Raw genomic sequence first — 27,691 nt, forward strand, 5'->3', positions numbered from 1 at the left:
CCTTGACCTTGTGAAGAAGGGTCCTTGCAGCACACAATTGCTGCAGCAAAATCTTGTTAATAAAATGTAGAAAGTGATTTTTTAATTTATTTTTTTACTTTTATAGCTGAATTGTTTCCACTAAACCGATACATTAGGTTCATTCAATAGGGGAAATATTGTTTTTCATCAAAGTCAATGAAAGCTACGTGAACTAAAATCACACCATTAGATTTCTTTGGTTTAATATGAATTGGTAGCCCCAATTGAAAACTGGCATTGGATCTCTGCAGAAAGAATCGTCAATGCAGGAAAGCTTACATGTGACCTGGGTCACCAAGTAATGAATCATAGCTAGTGTTTCAATTCTGGCAAACTCATACCCAGGACACATTCTTGGTCCTCCTCTGAATGCCACAAAGCAGTAAGGAGGGGCTGGTGCTTGCTGCTCAAATTTTGTTGGATTGATCTTTGATGGATTTGGGAAAATCCTCTCATCCATGTGAGTCATGCTTGCTGCCCATACCACCTGTTTATCAGAAATTTGTGTTACTTCTAGCTCTTATTTTATTTACATCACACACCTTTGTTCTGGTAATTAATCTACAATTATGGAAATATTAGCAACTTTTACACATACTTGCCACCCTTTTGGTATTAGATATCCTCCAAATTCTGTATCTTTGAGGACCCTCCTGAAGGAACAGAACCCAGGAGGGGTTATCCTTAAGAGTCTCCATTGCTACTCTCCATGTGCACATCTTGGTAAGATCATCCCATGTGAGAAGCTCCCCCAGGGCCTTGCTTTTAGCAATCTCCTCTTGTTCTGCAATCTCAAAACAGATAATTTTTCAGTATGTTCTATTTTCTAGTATCCTTTTATCTTTTCAGTTCTTAAATCTTTCTCATGAATCATGATGAGCGAGCTAGTTGGGGGCATACCTTGAACAATAGCTGCATAAATGGATGGTTCATTGGCTAAAAGCCTAATCAAGAAGGTAAGGAGGATGGAGGACGTGTCATATCCTCCAATCATTATAATGACCGCGTTGTCCTCAATTTCCTCATCAGACAGTAGAGCTGAATTGTCTTCATTGCGGATACTGAGCAAGCAAGTGATGAGATCTTGATGAGGGAAGCACCATTTTTTTTCCAAGGCTACCCTCTTCTCACTTATAAAGTCCATGAGTATGGTTTGGTACTGACAGCATTACTTCAATCATGTTTTGAAATAAACCTCTTAGTGCATCTCTTCTTGCTCCCCGTTCTATTCCAAATATGAGTGAACAAATAATATTGAATGTGAGGGTCTTCATCAAAGGCATCACCTATATTATCAACAAATTGTTTCATACTATCAATGCAAGGAGGAAAAATTAATAGGTTAACATGTCTAAGGTCCAATGGAAATTGTTATTTCTCCATGTGTATATGTGGTTGGTTTTGTAGATTCTCAAATAGCTACTAGCCAAACAGAAACCTCATGAGCGTCTCTTGTTCCACTCATGACTTCATGATTTGCTTTTGTAAAGAAAGGACCATCTTCATTTCATTATAATTTTATTGACTAGTTATTAGACAAAACTATGGATTTGAATCTAGAGTTTTGAAATTTACATCAGTAGTTGCAACATACGTTGACCTCATTTTTGCCATGCCAACGCATCTCCATGTGCTTTCTAACTTCATCCATCTCCCAACATACTGTTTTAATGCTTCAGGCTTCAAAAAGGATACAAGTGATCCCCTTATTCGCTTGTGATCTTTGCCACTCAACTCCAGTATATTTTTCTCACCACAGACTCTCCTCATCGATGCTGGTTGCTGGTTGGAAAATGTCTTGCTGTCACACGTGTATATAAATATGTTTGCAGCCTGTCCATGGAGAAAAACCGTAGGAGTTCCAAAGAGGCTGAGTTTGGAAATGGGACCATACTTTCTTATTCTTTCATGGAACCATGCCTCACCCTTGTTCGCTCGCATGGCATGTAGAAGGCTGAGGCTATGGCCTATGATGGGTAATCCCATGGAACCTGGTGGGAGCTTGTTGGAAGTTTTCTTGGTTAGGAAGAGGAAGATAGGAATAAGTAAAAGTAGCAAACTCAGGTAGTTAACAAATTCCATGGCTGAGGGAAAGAGAGAGAGTGGTATATTGGTTTTGAAACTTTAAGATGGTGGAAGACTATACTCACATGGACGATTTTGAGGTGATAAGGACGACCCTTCTTTTACCTAAACAAATGAGAGAGATTGGCCCTTGTTTGCTTTGTCACTTTCTTTTTGTAGAGAGAGAGAGAGAGAGAGAGAGAGAGAGATTGGCCCTTGTTGTCTTTGTAGTTACAATCTTGCTTTGTCATTTTCTTTTTGTAGATACTTGTTGTCTTTGTAGTTACAATTTTGCTTGTCATTTTCTTTTTGTTTTCTTTAGTTGATGATGTTGACATGAATAGATGTTGTCAATATTTGTTGGGCATATAAGCTATATAATGGAGTTGCTTGGACATTTCCATAGTGATTAAAGCACTGCCTTCTGAAAAGGACCTGCAATGTTTTCCGTAGTTAATGATGTTGATATGAATAGATGTTGTCAATATTCGCTGGACATATAAACCACAAAGGAGTTGCTTGGACGTTTCCATAGTGACTACAACACTTCCTTCCAAAAGGGGCTCTATTTCCAATGAGCAACAACAAAGGTCCAAACTTAATTATAAAACTATTTGTACTCTAAAATTTGTTATGTTCATTAAAACAAGAGCCATAATTCTAGTGTTCAAAAATGCGATTAATCACATTAAAGGAGGAGGAAGAAGAAGAAGAAGAAGAAATGGAAAAGCATGGGTGGCAAATGACAATAATGACACATTATCTTCTTATTGTGCGATGAGACGACAATTATTGTCACCTGAACCTTTTTCCCTTGCATCATCTCCTCATTTCACATCATCGCTTTTTCACCTCACTGCTTTCTCTCTCCCTGTCATTTCTCTCTCTCACCCTTTTTCACACCGATGATTTTGATAATATAGGAATTGATGATAAAATGATGTTGTTCGTCTTGCTCTTGAAAATTTTTGACTAAAAAAATAAGTTTTTCAAATTTTTTTTGGGGTGCTTAATACGTCCTTAAGCAATTGAAGCTTCTTTCTGGTTTTTGTTTTTTGAGTCTTCAAAATTTAGTAAGGCTTGTTTAGGTCATAGGATGAGAAATAGGCTTTTTTCCCTTGAAAATGTGAAGTCCTTGGGACATTTTGTCAAGAAAAAAAAATGTGAGCATTAAGATTTTTACATGGCCGTTTTATAATTCAATTCTCCATTCACTAACACTGAGTGATTATAGGTGGGTTTTCATTCTATTCCGTTTTTCCAAAGTAGAAACTTCATATGGGTTTTGAAGTTTTAAAAAACCTTTCTTAGTTGTGGTCTGAGTAGTAGGGTGAAAGACAAATGATGAGGGGGAGAGAGAAAAACTATTGAAAAGCCGAGATGATGAAGAGAGACAAGTGGAGAGAGGCAGAGAGTAAAAGGTGAATGATGGTTGAGCTAAGCCCTAGAGGAGTAACCAATCAGAGAAAAGGGTCTTAATTTATATTGAACAGATGCACCACATACAAGTTAAAACAAAAAGTATCATGGTATGTCATCCTTTTCTAAAATGGAACTTTCATGCTGGAGCAAGAACTAGCATGAAATCAGTCTAGACCTAAAACAGACTTGAGGGCTCTTGCTACTGACAGGAATGAACCTACTTCTCAAGACCAGGTATGCAGCTTGTTGGTTGCATTGAGTATGTCATGGTTAGTTAGGCTTAGTTTACTTTGTAATGAATGCAAACAAAAATAGGCGGCATTTATGCTAACAAGGGGAGCTGAAGATTTCCTTGCTACTTCAGTACTAAGACAATAGCTGTTGTACTATTAAACAAAAATAGTTGTACTCAAGGTTTTAAAAAGCGGCCGCAACCGTTACGTAACGGTTTTGGCTGTTACCGCCACCCGTTACGGCCGCTTTTACAGTGTGATTGAGATTCACAGGTGTGTCGGCCGTAGCGGCTGTCGTAGCGGTCGTAACGGTGCCGTAACGGCCTGTTACGCACCGTTACGTAACGGTTCCAAACTGTTTCTTCCGAAAAAACACACAAAAAAAAGCTGAAAATGGGGGAAGAGGGATAGAGAGAAGAAAGAAGATAAAGAGAGAAAATGGAGGAGCAAGAGAGAGAGAGAGAAAAGAGAGAAGATAAAGAACATGTTATTGATTTGTTGAAAGTGTAAGATAAGACCTATGCTATTCTATTCAACTGCTATCACTAAACTATTTTGTTTGTTTGTGTGTGTCTATCTATATATTGTTTGAAAATAATAATAATAATAATAAGTGTGGTCATTATCTATTTGGCTTGGTTAAAATATGTATATATATATATATATATTTAGGTTCTTATTTATTCTCTTACTTTTGTCATTGTTTATCTTATATATAATAGTTAGTGATTGATTTTTTGTATAATATAAAGTCATTAATTATTAAAATAAAATGTAAAAAACTCAGTTTATAGTGATTTAAAAATATGAAATATATTGCATCATACTTAAAAAATTTTAAAAATTGATCAATATTTATTTTTAACCTAATAAATATGATCATGGAAAAAAAATATGCGTATCAGTAAGTTTTTTTCAAATTGTGCGAAAAATAAAAAAATTCACGGTTCCGGTTACCGCAACCGTTACACTACGGCCTTTACACCCCGCAACCGCAACCGCGTCACCGCCACCGTTACAGCGACCGCAACAGCTTTTCAGAACCTTGGTTGTACTATTATGATTAAGTAGTTGTACAATAGAATACCATTGGCCTTGACCTTAGCTAAGTTCTCGAAGTTGAACAGCCCGTCCTTTATAGAATTTGAACACCATCCCATTTCAACCAAAAATACAACCCTGTCTGGATTAAATATATGAAATTTCATCTAAGACCTCATTACATAAAAGTTGATTTTATTGTTTATATATTACAGAGGCAAAATTGCCTTTTGCTACACATTCTCATGGTACAAATTCATCCCATGGTATTCCTAATTCATGCATTTTTGGGTATTTATTGTTTAATGGGATTGTTTATCCATGCCTTTTTTTTCCTTTTTGTTTTTTTATTGGGTGTGCAACTAAACACGAACTATGCGAAACTTATCAAATTACCAATCCAATCCCAACTCCTACCAGGGTTATCAAATAAGACCTTAATGTTGGTAGATCCCATGTATGTCTTTGCATTGCAAATAGTAATATTGTTCAAGAGGGATTCTCTGTTGTGATTGGTTCAGGGGTCTACATCAAGTTTTGTTTTGGCATGGTTTATGGTTCAATGATAAATCTTTGAAAGATGAGTTTCCTAGACTATTCTTGATTTTGTCTCAGAAATAATGATGTTCTTTTGTTTGATGGAAGCTTGAACAAGTGGTGTTTGCAATTCAGGAGGAGTTTATTTGTTTGGGAGAATGTCCTTTTGGATAATTTAATGAATACTTAATTCGCTTTGCTTCACTCTTGATATGGAGGATAAGCTGTAATGAAAGTGGGATAAAAATAATGGAACCTATTCGATTAGATCTTTTTATATTGTCTATGAAAATTTATCTTGTGGTTTTGAGGTTTCTCCTCTCAAGTCAAGTGCTTTGTCCAATGTGTTTGAGATTTGTCAAATCTGTATACCATCTCTTCATTCATTGTCAGTTCACTTGGGAACGCTGGTCATGTTGTTTGAACCAGTGCGGGTGGTGTTTGTTCGGTTTTCCCTGCCTCTCTGTTTGATATTTTTATGCGGTGGTTTGATCCTTCTTTTCGGAACCTTGAGAAACGATTTTGGGTGACCCTCTTCTACATGGTTATCTGGTTAGCTCAAAATGCTACTGTCTTTAACCACTCAGAACAGCATGTTCATGATGTGATTCACCTAGTAAACTTGTGTTTCGCTCTTTGGGCTAAAGCTTGTTATGTTATTGTTAACTACCCAGTGTCTGGTATTATCAGCTACTTGACAGGATCACGAAACTCAAACTGAAGCTTCTTTCAAAGCTGCCTTGACAAACATTGAAGTGATAAGATGGTTGAGGTGCGAAGGGGGCTTGGCTCTTTTTTATTGTTCTTCTTGTTGCTACTGATATGTTCTTTGATGTTGCTGGTGGTGTAGGGTTGCTGTTTTGCTGTCTAGGGAGGTCTTTCTTTCATGAAGAATATTTTTATTGCTATGGGAAGCCTTGAGTTATAATTTATAAGGCTGTGTTGTCGCTTTTTAAGGCTGAGGGTTGTTCTTGACACTACAAGAAAAAGTACATTGCACGGCGTTTATAATATAGCGTTTTTGAAACGTCTTTGTTGATTAGTCGAGCACAACGTTTTGTAAACGTTGTCTTACATCTAGGTCAGACAACGTCATTTAGCTATGTAGTGATCACGCCGGTTCATATTAAAACCTTCTCGCCGTTTGAGACCTTTCAAAACCATCTCACTCCAGACTCTGAAACTCAGATTCCCTTTTCAGAACTCTCTCTCTCTCTCTCTCTCCCCATTTCAGATTCATCAAATTGTACAACCACCATGTTCAGAAACTCTCAGTTTCCTCGATATCGAGTTTGAACAGAAGATATTGTGAAGGCTCTTGAGGTTGAAAGCCCTCGGCCACTCTCGGTTGAATGATCTACGTTTCTCTCTCTCTCTCAGATCCATGATGGTTGTCGATGATTTGAAGGTTGATTGTCCAGATTTGTGATTCTCTCTTTCGATTTTGTGAGTATTTAATTCGTTTATTTATCTCTTTTTTTTTTTTAGATTGTATACATCCGAGAACACAGATCTGAGATCAACCCCTGTCAAAACTGTCTTTCAATCAATTGATCGATCGATTGTTTTCAGAACTATATTGATTAATCTTTTGATTGATTTTTGAGTCTCACTCTCTTTTTGCTTATAAATTTCTGCTTCTCGCTTTCAGATTTAGATTTGTTCTGCTTGCATTTCGGCACTACACTTTGGCATAAAGGTACTGAGCATCATTCTCTCTCTCTCCTGAAACTTGCTCTCTATGTTCAAGGCATATCCAGACTAAGGCTTTTTTTAGTATTGGTGTTTTTGATAGTGTATGTAAAATGTTTTTGATTTTGTTTTTCAAATTTTTGATTTGGTTGTGAATTTGTCACTAATTGTTATATTGATTCCATGTTTCTTTATGCAGTAAATGTTGCTGCAATTTTTATGAAGTAAATTCATTGAAGATATTTGTTTGATTTTTTTTATGTGGATCGTTGGAAACAGTGAATAGAAGCTCAACGATGAAGAGATGTAGATCTGCCCTCTCTTCGATCAGATCTGCTTTCTCTCTCTCTATCTGATTTGCTAATATGGTAATATCAGATCTGCTCTGTCTCTCTCTAGTCTATTATTTTGCCTTTTTTAGGAATCTCATTCTGGCATTTGCTTGCTTTCTGACTCTGCTAATAATTGTTTCAGTGTAGTCCCATTTAAATTGATAAACTACTATTTTTCATTGCTTGCAATTGCTTGGAAAGAAAAAATGTGATTTATACAATAGCAACCAACTATATGTAGATGATCTGGCTTTTTATTTTGTGAAGCTACAAGAGATTATCTTATAAAGTTCATTCTGCATCTTAAAGTGTTTAGTGGTTTCTAACATTGGTCATTCAACTCTTGGTTTATTTTTTATTTTTTGTTGAGTTACCTAGATCATGGTCCATCAAAAAAAGGGGAAAGGACACCCTTTGGTGGCCTAAAGTTTATTCTATTTAATCTTGTTATTTCTGCAGTCCATATAATATGCTTTATGCTTGTCACTAGTATATTTTGATACAATTCATGCTTGGGAGTTTATATCGTGTTTCAGTTCAGAATTCAAATGTTATTTTGGATTTGTGGTTCATATCAAAATTTGATTTTGATGAGATGGTTAACAAAATATCAAATTTCAGAAAGTACAATCGTTGAAATTTTTGAAAATGGGAAGTATGAAGATTGCCAATCAAATAAAAAAAGGGTCATATGTTTGAGGTGTATTTATTCTGGACAGCTATATTCTTGACAGTATTCATGATTGTTAGATATACAATATTTGATTTTTTTTATTGGACATAAGGTAGAGCAATGGGAATATCATTTCTATTAATGCTTTACTGAACAGGATGAACATGGTTGGTTTTTATTGTATTGCATACTCACTCATACTTTGTTCCAATGCCTATTTTTCTTTCAGCTTGAGATCCTCTGTAATTTGGCGATTTGGAGAAGAAAAAAATGTTGTAAGAATCTTATCAAGTTACTCTCTTGGTTATTAATATCATAGCAAAAAAGAACAAGAGGCTGATTTCTTTGCTGTTTATTCTCTCTGCAGCAGTGTGACTGTTAGGTAAATAACCAAACATGTGGTTGGACTTGGCCTTGGGGAGGTAATAGTGACTGCAGTGTGACTGATTTCTTTTTCTTTTTTAAATTCATCTATAGTGGCCTTAAGTTGCTTGGGCATTAATCTTTGTTTAAGGGATACCTTTAATGTTTGGGATTTCTTATTTTATAAGTAGAGAGATTATTGCTTGTTGAGACAAAGCCTTGTAGGTTAAAAGGACTAATAAATGTGAATGTTTGATTAACTGATGTTTGGGATTTCTTATTGCATATGAAAGATTTGTCATTGTCAACCAAAAAAGGGTTGTCCATTTCCAATTGGGAAGAACAACAAAATGTCATAACAGTTGTCGATCTCCTCTTTCTCGATCTTTCTCTAAATTTTCTCTTTCTAAAAGTTTTTTTTTCATTGTCCACCACAAAAAAGGGTTGCTTTCTTTCTTTTTCTTTCATGTGTCTCCCAAATCTCCAAAAAAACCCATAAATCCCTGAGACGCCCAGGTTCAACTTCTCAACAAGTTTTCTAATTCTGGGTAAACCTCAAATGAATCCCTTTTTAGCATTTATAACATTAGTCATATACATCTGCTAATATTTAATTTTTGTTAGACTGCTTGCTTCAATTTGTGATGGTTTATTTTATTTTATTTATTTATTTTTTCTTTTTTTTTTGGCGGGGGGGCGGGGGGGGTAATTATTGTTCTAATGATTAAATTCTGCAAATTGGGTTGGGATTCTGCTATGGATTTGGCTTTGATTTTGAAAGTTTTTTTATCTTTATGATTATAAGGGCTTTAACTGTAAACCCTCAAGAGGGTTTAAGTGTAATTGTTGGTTTTGGGCATTTTATGGGTCTTGAATTCCAATTCAAATATCATGGGACGTGTATGTTTTCTTGTTAAAACCTAATTGCTGTCAAGTAGTTACTTTTTCATTGAATTCAATCAAAAGTTGTAACAAGTTGAATTGTTCAGATGGTTATTTACCATTAACAGAGAAGTGATAGTCTTGTGAGTGAGAAGACTTTTTCTTTTTTACTTTGTTTGTGTGGGATTATTTTTGTTTATGGAAACTTTACACATATAGACAATGGGGGAACAAGGAATCAGCATCACAATTTATCAATTTCTTTACTGCTTCTAAATTGTGCCAGCATTTAATTATTATTATTGATGGGGAAAGTTGTTAGCAACATAAGGGTAGTCATTGCAGATTTATTAGTAGTTTAGTCTGTGCGAGTGTTTTTTTGTGTGTAGTTAATTGTGCTGGTTTTAATAAAGTGATATATAGAAATTGCTAACAAGTATATAATTTCATCTCGGTATAAAGCAATTGGGATAATTAGCTATTAGTGACTGATGACAGGTTTTGTTGATCGGGTGTGCTCGTTTATTGTTGTGGAAGTTGAAAATTTTCCCTCAATTATTGTTTTTCCAAACTATGGTAACAAGTTTTGTTGAGCGGGTGTGCTCATTTTCATTTTATTTTGGAACAGGGTGTTATGAAGATAATTAGTATCAACAAACTGACTTCTGTTGGTTGCAAAGTAAAGATTTGGATTGTAGATTGGTTCGCACAGTTGAACAACAAAATGGGGGGTGATTTGAAGAAAATTCAAACTGTTGGACAATACATGATTGAGATTTGTAAAGTTGTAGGGTTAAATCTCCAAGGAGATAGCGGAATTTTATGGTCTTCAGTTTGGCATTATAATTCAAATTTGAGCCAATCTGTGTTCTTTTATATAAATTCTCAATTAATTCTCAATTTCTGTTCTTATTTAATTCTCAATTAATTAGGCCATGTGTTCTTAAAAATAAAAAGGGGGGGGGGGGCATTTTTTTAAAAAAACACCACTAAATGTCATCAAGAAAGGTAGTGTTTTTTGGCAAACTGATGTCATCAATACATCATACGTTAATTGTGACGGAAAAGTAAGTAGGTGTCAAAGACTGCGACGTTTTTGAAATGCTATAAAGCTATTGTGGCAATCGTATCTACGACGAAAATATTAAACGTTGTAAAAACCTATTGCGGCGTTTTTCAAGCCTAGCAGCATTTTTGAAATGCCGGTAAAAGTCAATTTTCTTTCAGTGTGATTTGGGAGTTTTGAGAGTTTTTTTTGTTGCTCTTTTGAGTTGTGTAGAAATAATAAGTTTTGCTTTTGTTCTCTCTCTCTCTCTCTCATTTTGGTTTAGCTTTGATTCTTTCTGCACTTCCCTCAGCTTTATTGATGTATTTCATTTCTTGATTTATATCATTAGAGTAATTTTTTTGCTCATAAAAAAAAGAAAGAAAAAGAAAAATGAAAGAAAGTGGAAGGCAATTATCATGTGCTTTTGGATGGTCCTTGGTGAACAAAACATGGAGTAAGGTGGATGCTTTCTACTATATATATACATATATATAAATTGGTAGGGGATAGACATTACATTTGGTAACCCACCTATAGGGCTAATCCTTAATGTTAGTTGCTTGTTACAAAAACCATATATATTTTGGTGGGTGGCAAGGCAAGACATGCTAGGTTGTACTCAATGTTGGAGCTAGGAATTTGAAGATGGACAATAATTGTCATTTTTCATGCTATCAAAATTTGATGTGTTTCACGTCTAGCTTGTTTATGGATTTAGTACATGTCTTTTTTTAAAAAACAAATTCTCAATTTTTTGTGTTCCACATATATCTTGTTTGTGGGAGCCTTTTGGAAGATTTCTTGGTTAGGAGAAGGAAGAGAAGTAATAAAATTAGTAAGCTCAGATGGCTTACAAATTCCATGGTAGGTAGACTTAGTTGTTGCCTTTGTAGTTACAAGCATGCTCACTAGAGTTTAATGGTTTGGTTTTGGAACTAATCTTTTGACTTTTATTGATTGAGAACTAAAATTGACCACATATTACGATTCAATTTGCTTGGATATTTCTATAGTAACTAAGAACTTCCTTCAAAATAAGGCTTGCAATATTTTCCTTAATTGATGATGTTGATATGTATGAATAAATGTTGTTTGTCAATATTTGTGGACTTGGACATATAAACCATAAACTATATAGGAGTTGCTTGGACATTACCCTAGTGACTAAAGCACTTTTTTCCAAAAGGGGCATGCAATAGATTTCTATTTCTAAATAGAGATCATATGTCTTCTTAATGTGTGTCATTTTCTATTTCCTCAATATCATTGGTCCTCATGTTCACTTGAGATAAATATAAGAATCAATTGCTAAGGATTCATTGCTAAAGAAACATTTTTTCCCACATGTTTTTATAATCATCTTATGTTTTTGAAATGTTGTATAAGATAGTTCAACTATATTTCTGAAGGAGTAACTTCTTACAAACCTCATTACAAGGCATAAGACACAACGATAGTGTAGTAAATTAGACTCAAGTGAAAACTTTGCCCGTTGTATAAGTTTACATTTCAGGGAGAGATTGTTGGAACTTTTTGAAATAAAATGGTCCCATATCGGAAAAAAAGCAAAAAAAAAGTCTTTAATATATGTTGATGGATTCACCCCATAAACATTTAAGCCTTTGAGTGGATGCATGTTCGAATCAACATGCATTGATTCTAAGTATGGACACTTTGGATTCCCTAACATAAATCTAAGTATGGACTCTTTGGATTCCATAACATAAACTCCCTTCGAATGAATTACAAGCCCATCTTAACAAATTCAAGCAACAATTTCATTTTTGTACTCTAAATTATTGCTAGTCAATCATATTTCAGGAAAGAGCAAATTGCAATATATTTTTTTATCATAGACACAAACAAGTATGAAAACAAACATATAATATTGTTAATTCAGATAAATAATTTTGGATACAAGCTCCATTACAATGCAGAGAAAGTAAAATTGCACACGTTGGGTACTCTTTTTTCCCTTTATTCACTCTTCAAATCTTCAGCACACATTAGGCAAATATACCTTTATTTAGAGTAGTAGTTTTGATGTTGCAAAGCAAGACAATTATTTAGAAACACAAATCATAGGAAGCGTATGCCCTTACACAATAAAATCCTAAGGTAGACATCATATAACCATAGGGAGTAGCTCAACATTCTTTATGGTTGATAACTGCAACAAGAAAAAGAAAATTCAATAATAATTTAGCAGTAATATCAATATTTTGCTACATATAATGTTTGCTTTTTTTCTTTATGGTTTTTTATTTTCAGAAACCAAAAAAAAATGAAAATTTCAAAACCACCATTGTCTTCATATTGTTTTCATTTTTGCACAAAAAACAACTTTTAGAATTTTGGAAATATTTTTTTGTTGTTTCCTAAAAAATGAGATAGGTTTTAGAAAAAATTTCTAAAAAAAGTATTCAAAAAATAATTCACAAAACATGTCTATTTTTTTGTAATAGAAAAATCCTTTTAGATAAGAATTGTATGGTTAGCTTGATGTAAATCATGAATTGTCCACGTACTCACGAGAGTTATTCCTCCTAAATTCATAATCTGGTTCACAATCTAATTAAGATACTCACCATGGATTTCATTTTCAAGAGCATCGGTATGGCCCCGTTTGGTAGAGCTGTGGGAAAATGATTATAACTTATAGCCTAACAGTTTATAGCTTATAACTGTGAACATAAGTTAATTTTTGACTTATAAATTAAGCTTCTCCTCCCCACTCAAAGAATAAGTTGATTTTTGACTTACAAAAAGCTATAAGCTATATTATTAAGCTGAACCAAACACATCAAAATAGCTTAAATTAAGCTAAAAGCTGAAATAAGCTGGAAATAAGCCCTACCAAACAGGGCCTATGTCTTTCCTGAAACAAAAAATTAGGAAAGATTATAATAGGAAACATTCATAATGACAACCAAAAAAAAAAAAAAAATGTGAGATGGAAAATAAAATATTTAAACAACCTATGCATGATTTCATAGGCTGGCAAATCTATCAAGTGCATGTTGAATGGCCCTCAAAGAAAATATGTAGATTGAAAGGCCAATTAATTTTATTTATACCTAATGTAGTAAAATTTATAGTGAAAACAAATAACATTTTTAAATTATTTATCGATTGAATAAAGATCTTACACAATGCACAAGGATCATAGATTTTTCTGAGAGAAATAGCAAGTAGGCATTCTTCTCCACTTTCACTTTATGGCGAATAACACTTTTTATCATCACTCCAAGTCATGGCCTCTATCACTTTTTGATTGATTGTATATACATTTTTTTTTTTTGGTCTTAGGAAAAATAAAATATTTAATATAAATAAATATGTAGGAGGTGTTTGATAACCAAATTTAGCACTTAAAACTGAATTTATTAAGTGATAATCAATTAAGCCAGTTTGATAACTAAAATTGATATCACTTAAAAATTTAAGCGTTAATTAAAATGTAAGCTGAAACTTAAAGAAAATTTTAAGTCATATTTATTTAATTCTGACCGAATTTATAAAACTAAATATAAATATCAATATATAGTGTTATGAACTCACCGCCATCACCATCGCTATCGCTACCACCACCACCACTATAATCACAACTACAGCTATTACTACTACTATCATTACTACCACAACCATCACCACCACTACACCACCATCACTACCACCACTTTTATTACTATTGTTATTGTTGCCATAAGTATTATCATCATTTTATTACCACTACAATCACTACCACTACTACTACCACCACCACCAAGCCACTACCACCACCACCGCCACTACCCCTGCCACCATCATAATATAAAAATTAAAATATACACTTTGAAAATAATAGATTTTAAATTTGAATTTATACATATCAAACAACTTATATTTAGTCAGTACTTAAATTTTTATCAAACAAATTTTCAGCTTAAAAAATTCAATATTCAGTTTTCAATATTTAATTTTCAATTTTCAGTTTTTAACTTTATCAAATACACTACACACATTTGACTTAATGGCCTAAGGTTTCAATATTGGAATTCGGCAACTTGAAACCAATAAAAAAAAAAAAAAAAAAAAAAATTCCTAATCAAAACTTAATATAAAATTTATTAAAATGCATAAAAACAAACGAAAAAAAGAAATTGAGTGTTACCATTTTCTTTTTTCTTTTTTTTATTTAAGGAAGGCATTATCTCAATCCACTAGGTCTCTCCCATATTTATCCAAAGGCCTAAAAAACATTCATTGTCCAAAGTTTCTATAGCGATCCCGGTTTCACTTCTTTAATTGTTGTATTTGAACTTAGGTTCCGTGGAGTTGGTTGTTGCGTATATCTTGTTTACATCCTTTACTCTTTGTATTTGAGTCTTGGGTTGTGTTGGGCAGGTTTGAAACAGGTTGGTTGAGCTTAGAAACCAAAAGTAGTTGCCCAGAAATTAGCCTTCACGCTCGAGCGGAGCTTTTGATGCTCGAGCGGGCCTTTGTTGTGCTTCTCTGCTCGAGCGGGGGTTTTTGCGCTCGAGCGGGAAAATCCATCTCCCAGTATTTTCCTCTGCAATGTTGGACGCTCGAGCGGGCGTTTTGACGCTCGAGCGGAAATTTGTGTGTGACGCTCGAGCGGGGACCTAGTTCTGCAAAGTTCTGGGAGCGTGTATCCGGCACTCGAGCGGCGGTTTGGACGCTCGAGCGGGAGTCTATGAGTGACGCTCGAGCGGGGGTTTCCACGCTCGAGCGAGGCGACGAGTATATCACTCCGAGATTCGACTTTTTGGATCACTTTTTCAACTCCATTTCTCTCTCTTACTTTTCAAAAACACCATTGGAGACCTTCTCTCACTAGAACCTCAACTTCTCTCTAGGTATTGATCTAGTAAGAGTGATTTCCTCACCTTGGGCCTTTGTAAAAGTTGTGTTGATCATCGAGGGCTATCTTTTGATCCGAAAATTTTGGGATTTGGAGCATCTTCAATTTCTTCATCTTCTTCCCTTGGGCTCCTAATTTGAGGTAGGGATTCATATTTACTCTTATGGGTTTTGACCTAGATTTTGAGCTTGTTGTTTAAATGGTTGATTTTGGGACTTAGGGTTTCAAAAGATATAAAAGAGGGTTTTGTTATTTTGATTCTTAAATATGTATTTTGGGTTTCAAAATGATGTTATTGTTGTTGATAGTTGATATTCGAACCATTGGGTTAATATTGAGAGGCGGGGAAGGAAAGCCCTAATTTGTATATAAATTAATTGGTATAATTAATTTGGAAAAGTTATGGATTCATGAAATTGAGTTGAATATAATGATAGTGGTTCATTATAAGAAGGAATAGTGGAGTCGGATTAATAAATCGTTCACTTTTGAAAATGCGGATATTTTATCTGTTGGTGCTTTTATTATCTGTTTAGAAATAATTGCTTTGGGCTACCGGTGGAGGGTAGTTTTGATTGTTGTAGACAATGCATGATGATTAGGCAAACTAAAACTAATCAATTGGATGTGTCATTGAGTATGACGGTTGACAGAATACATTAACTTTATGTATTGATTGATTATGTATATGACCTATGTGTATATGCGTTGTGTATGTGAGAGGAGATAGGGGATGTACTCTACGGTTTAGGGGAAGATAGGGGATGGACCTCTAAACCGGATGTTGTTTGGGAGGAGATAGGGGATGGACTCCGTTGATACAGCTCATATGCTTATCAGTTAATGCGTTGATACAGCTTGTATGCTTATCTATGGAAGTGTTGATACAGCTTGTATGCTTATCTGTTGAGATATTGATATAGCTCATATGCTTATCTATCGAAGTGTTGATATAGCTAGTATGCTTATCTATTGTGAAATGGGAAATGTTTAATATGAGTCACTACCTCATGTAAATTGTTGGCCAGGTTCTGAGCCGTTGCTGTGAATTGTGAATTTGAGAAGAAATGGAAAACGAAATGAAATATGGATATTGTGGTCATGTAATGAAAGTGGTATATGAATTGGTTTATGTGAATCAAACATCTATCAATTGCTAATGTCTTAGTTACTGCTCATATTGTGTTTAGCATATCTCTACTGGGCGTTGGCTTACCCTATATGGGACATTATTTTCAGGTACAGGTAGCATGCTACCTCCAAGGACATAGCTTGGATGGTTATGGGAGTTGAAGACTCTTGATTATTTTTGTTTGTATTACATGTATGTCAAGCCAAGGGCTTATTTGTATAGAGTTAGTACTCTTTTTTTTTGTAACCAAGTGTTGACTTGGAAAGCTGTAAGCCCGTAGGGCATTTGCTTTTGTTGTTAACATGTAATACTGTTGTAAGAACTACTCTGATGAATAGAAAGGTGTTGATTTCTCTTATATTATTGCATGTTTAAAGTGTTGGGTTTTATATATTTTTTGAGGGCGTTACAGTTTCTTATACTAAAATTTGATAAAAATCTCCCAAATAAAAATAGAACTATTCAAATGGTAATAAATTCTAAGCATTATAGGGAGTACTACCATATGAGTGGTTGCTAGAATATTAAATAATTGATTATCTCATTTTTAAAGGCCTTTGATTTTTTTTAGATAGTCAAAGGCCTTCAATAATAAAAGCATAAATGAATATTCATTGTAAAAAGTAAATTTTCTTTATCCATCAACTTAACTTAACACTTAAAAATAAAAATAAAACTCTATGCACGAAAGAGGATAATATATTAAATTGTAACTAAATAATAAAAGAAAACAATAAATTTTACATTAAAAAGTGTAATCTATACCCAAAAAAAAAAAAAAATGAAAAACGTTATTTGAGTGTAATAAATCGCCTCCCTATGCACAAAATTCATACAAAAAAATATACCTAAAAAAATAATGTGTGTTTAAGATTCAACTCTAAAATAGTGGAGTCCTCATTTTGAATGAATCTCGACCGTATATTAAAATTTTTAAGCATTTTCAAGTGTACAAATTTTGAGTATGTAATATTGCTCTAATTTAATTTAAAATTATTAGAGATCTATAATTATGTACAAACTAAATTGTCAACTATGAGGAGTTGATAATTTGATTTGTAGTTTATTCAAAAATATAATGTATCATGAATTTTCATCTTGAAAGTTGGATATGATACAAACATAATGAATATATATAGTCCATTGATTTTTACTAATTTATTAGTCAAGGACCCAATTTAATTTACTTTTTTAAAATAAAAAAAAATTTGCCTCGTAATGTAAGTAACCAATTACCTGATATATATATATATATATATATATACTAGTTACAAAGGCCCATGCTATTATTACAATCTATTTGAGTTTTGTATTTTAATAATTTTTAAAAATAAGAATATTATTTAATGAAATTAAATAGAATAAATCATTATATATATGATAGAATTATATAAATTGTATTATAAATAATAACAATTAGAAAAAATATGATAAGCCCTATCGTTTTAACATAATTATATTATTTTCTTTTTCAGTAATACAAAGTGTGAAGACATAAATATAAACAAAATAAAATATACATTTTAGTATAAACGAGATAAGATAATTTCCCATCTAAAAAAAAAATTGAACTAATAAAGAAGTAAAAGAGAATACATATATATATACAAATGACCCATTTTATTAATAAATAAATCATACTCGCATAACAAATGATCAATTTTATTAATAAATAAATCCTTAAGTCAATTAATAATTTCTAATGATATGAAAAATATCTTTTAGGGTCCGTTTGGGAAGAAGATTTGTGGCTAAAATAGCCACAAAAGACAAAATAGGCTATTTTAGCCACAACAAACAAAACATCACATCCAACCCATAACCATTACATTTTTCTCTCACAAAAAAAGTCAAAAAAGCCAAAAAGCCCTTCCCAAATCAAGCTTTTTAGCCCAGGCTAAAATAGTCAAAAAAGTCAAAAAGCCAAAAAGCCAACCCACTTCTTAGTTAACCATTTTGTTAATAAATAAAGCATTAAGTCAATTAATAGTTTTTAATGATATGAGAAATATTTTTCAATGAATAATTTTGATAATTTATTATTGTATAGGAGAGTAGTTATTTATTTTTTTCTTTTGATTATTGGGTAAATTAAAATTTATAACAAACGATTGTTGTAATTTGTATTATTATAGGACTAATTCATATTTTAAACAAATATTATGGATGTATTTGTAATTTGTTAAAAAATAAAAGATTTATGTTTTTACAATTGAGCAGAATGTTTGTATATTTACGAGAAAACTTTTATTCAAATTGTTATACCATTAGTAAATTATATAAAATAAAATGGCAGAAAAGGAAATTCCCAAACATGCTAAGGGCAAAATAGGCAACCCAAAACCAACCTTCCCAACAAAAACAACCAAAATGTCTTACATAATTTTCAAAATGCCACCACTTAAATTGTTTCACCAACCAATTAAACGACAAAATAGCAATTTCAAAATCAACTAAGAACAAAACAGGAAAATAAATGACAAGCCATAGGAGAGAAGAGCTTCTTATATATATATATATATATATGTTAAATGTGGTAAAATAGAGAAGTACCTTAGTTAGGTGGCTTTGAAATGATATGGGTTTGCACAAACTGATTCAAGTCCATTCCCTGTAGCGGTATCCCGGATCATCCAATTCAACTTCCTTCAGTTTTGGTGTGCTGAGCGAAAGTCTTCATTTTGGGGCACTTTGTCAGTACAAGTCGTTCCAAGGATGGCCATTCAAAAGGAAAGTCGTCTCCTCCTATGCAAAAACCACTTAGGTTTGGAAGACGTACAAGGCAGAGTACTTTGAGACTTTTGAACACCATGCCTTCTCCTTCAGAACCAAAATCAAATACTTGTTCCAATTTCTTGCAATCTTCTACCCAAAGATTCTCTAAATGTTGTAGCCTTCGAAGCAAATTGAATGGAAGAAGAACAGTTGATAGTGAAGGACAATGGATAACCATCAAACTTCTGAGCTTTGGGAACAACTCCCAGCTGGAAGTAGTAAGTGCACTTGCTGCACATATCCCTTTGAAAGTATCCAAACGATAGAGTTCCAGTTCTTCCAGGTTGAAGAGCAATTGCAGATCACGTGGTTGTGCCTGTGATGAAATCCCCCATTCCTCTGTGTTGATCAAGTATTCCAATTCACAACAACGGTCAATCCTCAGATATGTAGCTCTCTTCAACACCATCTTTAGCCATTTACTCCAATTAACCATGGTTCCAACCAAATTTCCAAGTCCCAAATAATTTGGGGAATAATTTGGAGGCAAAGCCCAAGAACTCAATGTTCCAATAACAATAATAAAACTTTCCAGCTCAGGAAAAACAAAGTCCTTGGGTATATACGCAATGTCAGGTATGGAAATGGTTAGCATTTTTAGGAGAGGCAAAGATCTTAGTGCAGCAACTACTTCCACTGCAGGGTATCCGATACTACTCGAATATGTGATGCGAAACAAGTACAACTCCTCCAAATGGAATAAAGGCAATACCATTGTGGCCGGAATCGGAAATTCATGACGGCTTTCAGTCATGTCCAACAACCTTAGATTAGTTAACTCCCTTATAGCATTTGGTGCCTTAAAAAAGACGACATGCCTGAGGCTAAGGACTTCAAGCGTCTTTAACTGTCCAAGAAATTTAGGGTCCCCAAACGTAATTCCGTCAAGAACTAATGTTCGAAGACACGTTTGGTTATTGAAAGCATCAGGACTACGAATTGGATTGCGAATATTGTAGAAAGGTTGTTTGCTCAAATCTAAAACAGTAAGTGCATTCATCCTTGAAAAGAATTCATTTGAACAAGACCATGCAGTTTTATTGTCTTGTAATAGTAATATTTGGAGCTTTGGACATTCTAAGACCTCAGGAAGGTTGCTGATTTGATTTCTGATCAACGATATGCCAATGTATTGATCCAAACTATCCATATTTGGCCAATCTTTCAAATTGCGACCAGCTCTTACAAAATACTTTTTGGATCCAATAAATATGGCAACATCACGTACAACATCATGCATTTTGATGCTACCTTGTTTATAACCAGCTAATAATAAACAGGAAGCTATGAGATTGTTGATCACTAACTTTGCTCTGCTCCTGGCTTCTTGCACTGTATCAACATTTTTGAATAATTTCAACCCCATCCCATATCGTACCAAGTCTTCTACTACGATGTCATGATCCTCAGGAAACAGAGAACAAAGCAAGAAGCAATGCTTGGCTTCCTCATCTTGCAGGTAATCATAACTCAACCTAAGACTTTTGTACACTAGTTGATCAACACCTTCAATGTTTGTTGGCACTGATTTTTTTAATTCTTGAGCTGCATTTTTCCATTCTTCAAGGTTAGATTTACCTTTCATTGCCTTTGCAACCGTAACTACTGCTATGGGAAGCCCTCCACATTCTTTACAAACCTCTTTGGCCACATCATTCAACGCGGAAGAGGCAACAACGTCGCCAACGTTCTTTCCGAATAAGTCCCATGAATCTTGTTCAGGTAAAACATCAAGCCAGACTATCTTTGTTTTCTCCCATTCATTTCCCATGGTTCTGCATACTTGCTCACGCCGTGTTGTGATTACGATTTTGCAACCCGGGTGATCATTGCCAAATGGAATGCCCACATCTGCCAAATTAAGTTTGGCCCAAACATCATCCAATATAACAAGGATCTTCTTCACATCCTTGAGTTTTGCACACAACATGGTTGCTCTTTCAATTTCATTTTCTTTATTATTTAATTCGGTGAAACCCAACCAGCTAGCTATTTGACCTTGAATTTTTTTAATGTCTGGGTTCTGAGACACTACAGCCATCACAGCATCGTCAAAAAGCTTATCAGATTTAGCTTTTTTACCAATTTCTGTTACCAAAGTTGTCTTTCCAACGCCCCCAATACCATGTATTCCAATGAAGTTGATATTGTCATCACTTAGTGCCTTCATTACATTCGTCATTGCCAAAACTCTAGAAGCATAAGGCACGAGCTGTTCAGAGGGTTTGGACTCTATCCCCAAGGGAGCTGCAGGGTTGGATACGCTAGGGAAGTTGCCATCTTTTTGTAGCTTTTTAGCCTCCTCTGCTTTATTTTTTGCTGCCTTACCTAGCCGGCGTCGTGTGACCAAATCAGCAAACCACCCATTGAAACATTTCTGGTTCACATTGGTCCCACCTTCTAGAAACTCTTTAGCCTCAAGAATGAACCCATTAACTTCGTCAATCCAATTCTTGACAATTTCTAGAATTTCTCCTCTGTTCCTTTTTGCTGCATCGATGGAGTCAAGCACATCGTTTCTCTGAGCCTCTAACTTATTAACTTGGTCTCTCAAATCTTCAATGTATTTCACTCGATAGAAGACATAATCGAATTGACGCCCAACTGGCTCCACCAATAATTCAACAACTTTTCCTCCAATGGAAATCAGAGCATCACAGACAGCCATAGCCATGTCTGATAACAAACAAAGCAATACTTCAAATAAATAAATAATATTGTACTATTGGCGACAATAACTATCTACATGCTTGCTGATAAAATAAATAAATAAATAGGAAGTTGTGAGCCAGTCCTTCATTTATCAAAAAAAAGTCTTACTCTAATTTTCTCTATAACAATATTTATAAATATATATATATATATAATTTAACTATTTATACTTTGCACATCATATTTCAATACGACCTAACTCAAATAAATTAAAATTAAATCAAAACTCACAAATAAAAGCTCAAATAATTTTGGTTATGACTTGGTTATCACTCATTGTAATGTTAGTTGTGATTGTTGTTTTGGTTATGACCAAAAAGGTCTTTGGTTATTCCTTAAGTAATATTGGATTATAACTTATTGAGTTTTTTTTAGTTATGACTAACACAAATATCATAACTTGTATATGTCACACACCAAAGAAAAATGTGTATTGTAGAATAACCCTACTTTTTATAATAAATTCATAAGTAGATACATATTGATAGACACAATGATAATTCAAATGAAATTTATAAACAATGATTTTCAAAATATATACTTATATTTTATAATGTGTATTGCATGGGTTAACTGCTACTAACATATCATAAACTTTATGGGTGAGACAATTTTGACCCATCTCGACAAACGAGACTTACTCTCACCACATTATTCTTTTTTTAAAAGAGAAAGTGGAGGCAAAAGAGAATTTAGAAATGAAAAATATTATATACTTCGAATAATTTATTAATTTTTTATTAAACTTTTTATATAAGTGTAAGACTTAAACAAATTCATGTGTATGGATTTCACACTTATATAAAAAATTTAATAAATTATTTGAGATTCCTAATCTAACACTTTTCAAATTTGAAAAGGAAGAAAAGAAGAGATCAGGCTTGAGGAGAGAGAAGAAGACAAAGGAAGGAGAGAGAGAGAGAGAGAGCAAGGATGAGGAGAGGAGAGAGATGACTTAATCACATCATTATTTAATATTCTTTCTCATTGACCGATGCATACACCAACTATATAACATAATCAAATATCAAATATCAAACAACTTGGGCCTATTTTGAAAAGATAATTAAAAGTTGTCTTCTAATTTTTAATCTATTTTAGATCACATTGTTTTTTTATTTTTTTATATATGTTTTTACAAAAAATTAAAAAATTAACTTTTAACCAACTTTTCAAAATAACTCTTAATTACATCACTCCCATTATCTCTCTTCTCTCTCATTCTCACTTGCCAATATTTCAAATTCCATAGTGAAACTTAAACCACTTCTTTTATCACTATTTTTTTTAAAACAACCTAATTTAAATTTTGAATTCAAATTTATCAAATGAAAAAAAAAATTTCAAACCACTATTTTTTAACAGAACCAATTTTTTTTTTTTTTTGAATAACGTTACGTTTCTCAATAAATATAAACATTTTTAATGATATTAGGTCTCTGAATAACCAAAGCTGCTTGATTTTTTATATTTTTTTAATAAACATTTCCAAATGGTATGCAATGAACAATTATTTAAATAGATTAATTCATACCCAATCCAATCTTATAAAAAAATAAATTATCAATTTAATATACAAGAAACACCTTTTTTCAATTAAAATATATGAAAATAAATTTATATTATAAAATTTTGAGATATTAGACAATATATTGTATATTAATTTATGAGGTGGGATTGAGTGAGAATACTTAGGAAAGGAAAGCAGACCCACTTGGGTTGTGTAGACACCCCATTTTTGACCGACCTTGAGACTCAGACGTCACCGATTGAGCACTTGGTGATATTGCATAATGTGCTCGTTCAGAAGTTTCAGAGTCGCGGCTGCGAGCCCCGCCTCCGAACTTCCGGACCTTCTTCGGTGCCTTGCCTCGGTTTGCAAACCAGACTCGGTTTTCTCTGTTTCTTTTCCTAAGGGGAGGGAGAGGTCCCGTAGACCATCTCTCAATGTCCGTAGGCTACATTTGGTGGCCGTAGGCCATTTTGCCCATTTCGGAGTCCGGTTCCCGGTTTTTGGAGCCGTCAGGCCGTGTGCCTCGGTTCGGGACCGCCTAACCATCTCCGTTTGCTCTGATTTTTGGCATACATCTTATTTTCTCCCTTTTGAGGGACACTGGGGTCTGAGAAACCCACTTCGTGGCCGAACGCCACTTTCGGTGTTTAACGGGCAGTTTCCGGGGCCCCGAACTGCGTGTTTTGGCCACCGAACATTCGTTTTGCATCGGTTTTCGTTCATTTTTGGCAGGTACCTCTGTTTTATCATCAGGAAGGTCACTGGAGGGTGGGAGGCTAGTAATTGTTGCAGCAACCAGTTATCTCTCCTCCGGAGCCTCCCGGCGCCCGTTTTTCCAACTTCCGGGCTAATGTTGAACACCCTAGGGGTAGTGTTGCCAACTTTCAACCACATAACTGTGATCTACACACCTTGGAGGACCCAAAAAAGTCATGGCCGGCCATTAATTGTTATTTCCATTTTTGCCCCTCCTCTTCCGGGCCAATGTTGAACACCTTGGGCCCACTTTCTTGAACTTTGAACCACATATCTGTGATGTACACACTTGGGAGGACCCTAAAAGTTTATGGCCGGCCATTAATTTTTCTTTCCATTTTTGCCCCTCCTCTTCAAATGCAATGTTGAACACCCTGGAGTCACTGTTGCCAACCCCAAACCACATATATGTGATCTACACACATGAGAGGACACCAAAAGTTGGTGGGAGGCTAGTAATTTTGCCAAAAAGCCAACTTCTTTTTGGTCAAAAGTGTTTCAGCATGAATCCGGGAAGGAGAAAAAGCTGCGCGGCTTCACCGAAACGGGCGTAACTCTTTGTACAAGAGGAATTAAGATATGAGGCCACCACCATTGGAAAGCTTACTTCCGGGGCTTCATTTTGCACTCAAGAATCTCCCAAGTCCAAGTCCGGGGGGGAGAGATGTGGTTGGTTGAAGTCCGCTTGGACTGAATCTGCGCGGCTTCACGGAAAAGGGCATAACTTTTTCTACAGGAGGAATTTTAATGCAAGGTTTGCGCCATTGGAAAGCTAACTTCTGGGGCTTCATCCTAGGGGGTGACCGGCCATTTTTTCTGGCTGGCCGGCCATTTTTTTCTTTGACCTAGCCGGCCGGCTATGTTAAGTGGCTGGCCGGCCATCTGCAGAAAAAGTAACTGGCCGGCCTGCTTCTTCAGGTTGAGTGCATTCCAGCTGTGCCTTGGTTTTCCCCCAAAAAATATCTACATCCGGGGACCCTTTTGAAAGAAGAAAAAGGCTCATTTTTCACTAGATTTTTGAAGAGGCTCTTCTCTCTCTCTCTTAAGTTTTGTTGACCTCCCAACTCAAGAAAGGGGTTACAAGGCTTTCTTGGAGGAGATACATACATAGCACCCCATTTCCTTCAAGTTTTGGGTTCCATTTCTTCATCATCTTCAAGCTCTACCACCACCCTTCCATTCCAGCAGCAAGGGGAAGAATTCCAGCAGCTTAGAGTCACCAAATCTGGTCCAAGAAGCAACAAAAGTGTTGGTCTTCAAAGGTAAGTCCAATTTCCCTCTTTTCTAGTTCATTCTTGCACCATCTCTAAGCCATCCATGCTTTTTGTTTCAAGCTCCGGCCCTAACTGAAAAGGGCCCTCTTTTGAGCTCATTGTCACTTTTCATTAAGGGCTCAACCCTGTTTGAGCCCTCCATATGCTACTTGCTTCAATACCCTTTGTAAATACCGTTTTCTTGCATGTTTAGTTAGCCTACCATGCTTTTGTTTTCGGCCATTTTACAGGCCTAGAGATAGTCTTATTTTGACCTATAATTCATGTTTTATTAAGGGTCTTTGGCTATTTGGTGATTATTTTGCATACCTCATGTTATAGCCACTTTTGAGCCTAATTTTGCATTGCATTTCTAGCATGTTTGTATTCTGTTTTGGCTGTTTTACAGTTCTGGAAATATGCTTATTTTTGGTCCCTCTTCAATGTTGTAGAAGGGAATTTTTCAGTTTGAGCATTGCATATACCACTTGCCTCTTTGGCTACCTTTTGGTTCGTTTTCTTGCATGTTTAGTTAGCCTACCATGCTTGTGTTTTCGGCCATTTTACAGGCCTAGAGATAGTCTTATTTTGATCTATACTTCATGTTTCATTAACATTTTTTTTCTGTTTGGTGATTATTTTGTATACTTCATGTTATAGCACCTTTTGAGCTTTGTTTTGCATCACATTTTTAGCATATTTGTATACTGATTTTGAGGCTTCCATATACTGTAAATGTTCATATTTTTGGTCCATCTTCAGTGTTGTAGAAGGAAATTTTTCAGTTTGGGTTTTGTTTATATCACTTGCTTCATTACCCCTTGAAAATACCGTATTCTTGCATGCCATTTTTGCCATATCTATACTTACTGTTTGGCCATGCTATAAACTGGAAAAGTGTTTATTTTGGGACTGTCTAGCTTCTGTCTTTGCATTGCATGTCCATATTGTGCATGTTTGGCCTAGCTATAGGCCATTTCGGGTGCCTAAATTCATATTTCGGGACAATTTCATGCATTTGGTGTCATTTCGCTTCATTTCGGGACTGTTTTCCCCCATATTTTGTTGCTGAAATTCTGTTAGAATGATTGCCATCCATTTCATGTCATTACATCGCATTCTGCCATCACCTCGGTTTGCGTGCCCGTGTGCATGCATTTCGAGGCACCTCATTTTTATCCGTCGGCATCCGATGTGAGTGTGGCTGAGGCTCACTCGTGTTGGTATAAGCCCATTTGTCATTTTCCATGTCATTTGCATTGCGTATGCATTGTCTCGGTTTGCGTGCCCGTGTGCACGCATTTCGAGGCACTTCATTTTCCGCCATCAGCATCTTATGTGAGTGCGGCTGAGGCTCTCTCATGTTAGTATAAGTCCATACTTCATTTTCCATGTCATTTGCATTGCGTATGCATTGCCTCGGTTTGCGTGCCCGTGTGCACGCATTTCGAGGCACTTCATTTTCTGCCATCGGCATCTTATGTGAGTGCGGCTGAGGCTCTCTCATGTCAGTATAAGTCCATACTTCATTTTTCATGTCATTTGCATTGCGTATGCATTGCCTCGGTTTGCGTGCCCGTGTGCACACTTTTCGAGGCACTTCATTTTCATCAACCGGCATCCTATGTGAGTGTGGCTGAGGCTCACTCATGTTGGTATAAGCCCATATCATGTTTCCATGTCATTTGCATTGCGTATGCCATTGCCTCGGTTTGCGTGCCCGTGTGCACACATTTCGAGGCACTTCATTTTCATCAACCGGCATCCTATGTGAGTGTGGCTAAGGCTCACTCATGTTGGTATAAGCCCATTTATCATTTTCCATGTCATTACATCATTCTGCCATTGCCTCGGTTTGCGTGCCCATGTGCACGCATTTCGAAGCACCTCATTTTCACAGTATTCTGCCATTGCCTCGGTTTACGTGCCCGTGTGTACGCATTTCGAGACACATATCATCGCCTCGGTTTGCATGCCCGTGTGCACGCATTTCGAGACACATATCATTGCCTCGGTTTGCGTGCCCGCGTACACGTACTTCGAGACACATATCATTGCCTCGATTTGCGTGCCCGCGTACACGTACTTCGAGACACATATCATTGCCTCGGTTTGCGTGCCCGCGTGCACGTACTTCGAGACACATATCATTGCCTCGGTTTGCGTGCCCGTGTGCACGTACTTTGAGACACATATCATCGCCTCAGTTTGCGTGCCCGCGTGCACGTACTTCATAGCACATATCATCGCCTCGGTTTGCGTGCCCGCGTGCACGTACTTCATAGCACATATCATTGCCTCAGTTTGCGTGCCCGCGTGCACGTACTTCGAGACACATATCATTGTCTCGGTTTGTGTGCCCGCGTGCACGTACTTCG

General features: G+C 35.3%; 2 protein-coding genes and 1 pseudogene across 34 annotated transcripts in view; 1 reads left to right on the plus strand and 2 right to left on the minus strand.

Moving 5' to 3' along the window:
• The window catches only part of LOC145798632 (uncharacterized), a 36,503-nt gene extending 26,343 nt beyond the window's left edge, over positions 1-10,160 (plus strand). For 4 of the 32 annotated variants that reach the window (XR_014339835.1, XR_014339850.1, XR_014339844.1 and 1 more), the window contains 5 exons: positions 6,970-7,017; positions 7,210-7,378; positions 8,245-8,290; positions 8,383-8,437; positions 9,889-10,160. Coding sequence is in view for 1 of the 32 variants with exons in the window: in XM_082886925.1 (XP_082743051.1) it covers positions 8,245-8,290; positions 8,383-8,397 (61 nt within the window). In the remaining 31 variants the exon portion in view is untranslated. Of the gene's footprint in view, positions 1-272; positions 482-3,240; positions 6,765-6,969; positions 7,018-7,209; positions 8,643-9,888 lie in introns of those variants that run through there. The other 28 variants (XR_014339842.1, XR_014339854.1, XR_014339860.1 and 25 more) reach the window with 22 other exon arrangements.
• On the minus strand, positions 200-2,152 carry LOC114318566 (beta-amyrin 28-monooxygenase-like; annotated as a pseudogene). The gene is made up of 5 exons (XR_014340908.1): positions 1,616-2,152; positions 1,186-1,307; positions 922-1,082; positions 624-805; positions 200-508 (listed from the first exon to the last, which is right to left on the minus strand). The product of XR_014340908.1 is annotated as a beta-amyrin 28-monooxygenase-like (transcript).
• A 2,017-nt stretch (positions 10,161-12,177) lies between the features above and the next one.
• The window catches only part of LOC114318585 (disease resistance protein At4g27190-like), a 36,761-nt gene continuing 21,247 nt past the window's right edge, over positions 12,178-27,691 (minus strand). The window contains exons 2-3 of the mRNA XM_082886924.1: positions 18,858-21,755; positions 12,178-12,478 (exon numbers count right to left, since the gene is read on the minus strand). Of these exons, the coding sequence (XP_082743050.1) occupies positions 18,943-21,753 (2,811 nt within the window). The 5' untranslated portion in view covers positions 21,754-21,755 and the 3' untranslated portion in view covers positions 12,178-12,478; positions 18,858-18,942. The remainder of the gene's footprint in view (positions 12,479-18,857; positions 21,756-27,691) is intronic.

The sequence above is a fragment of the Camellia sinensis genome, chromosome 9 (genome assembly GCF_055761805.1).
Source record: "Camellia sinensis isolate YWXY chromosome 9, ASM5576180v1, whole genome shotgun sequence".
NCBI lineage: Eukaryota > Viridiplantae > Streptophyta > Magnoliopsida > Ericales > Theaceae > Camellia > Camellia sinensis.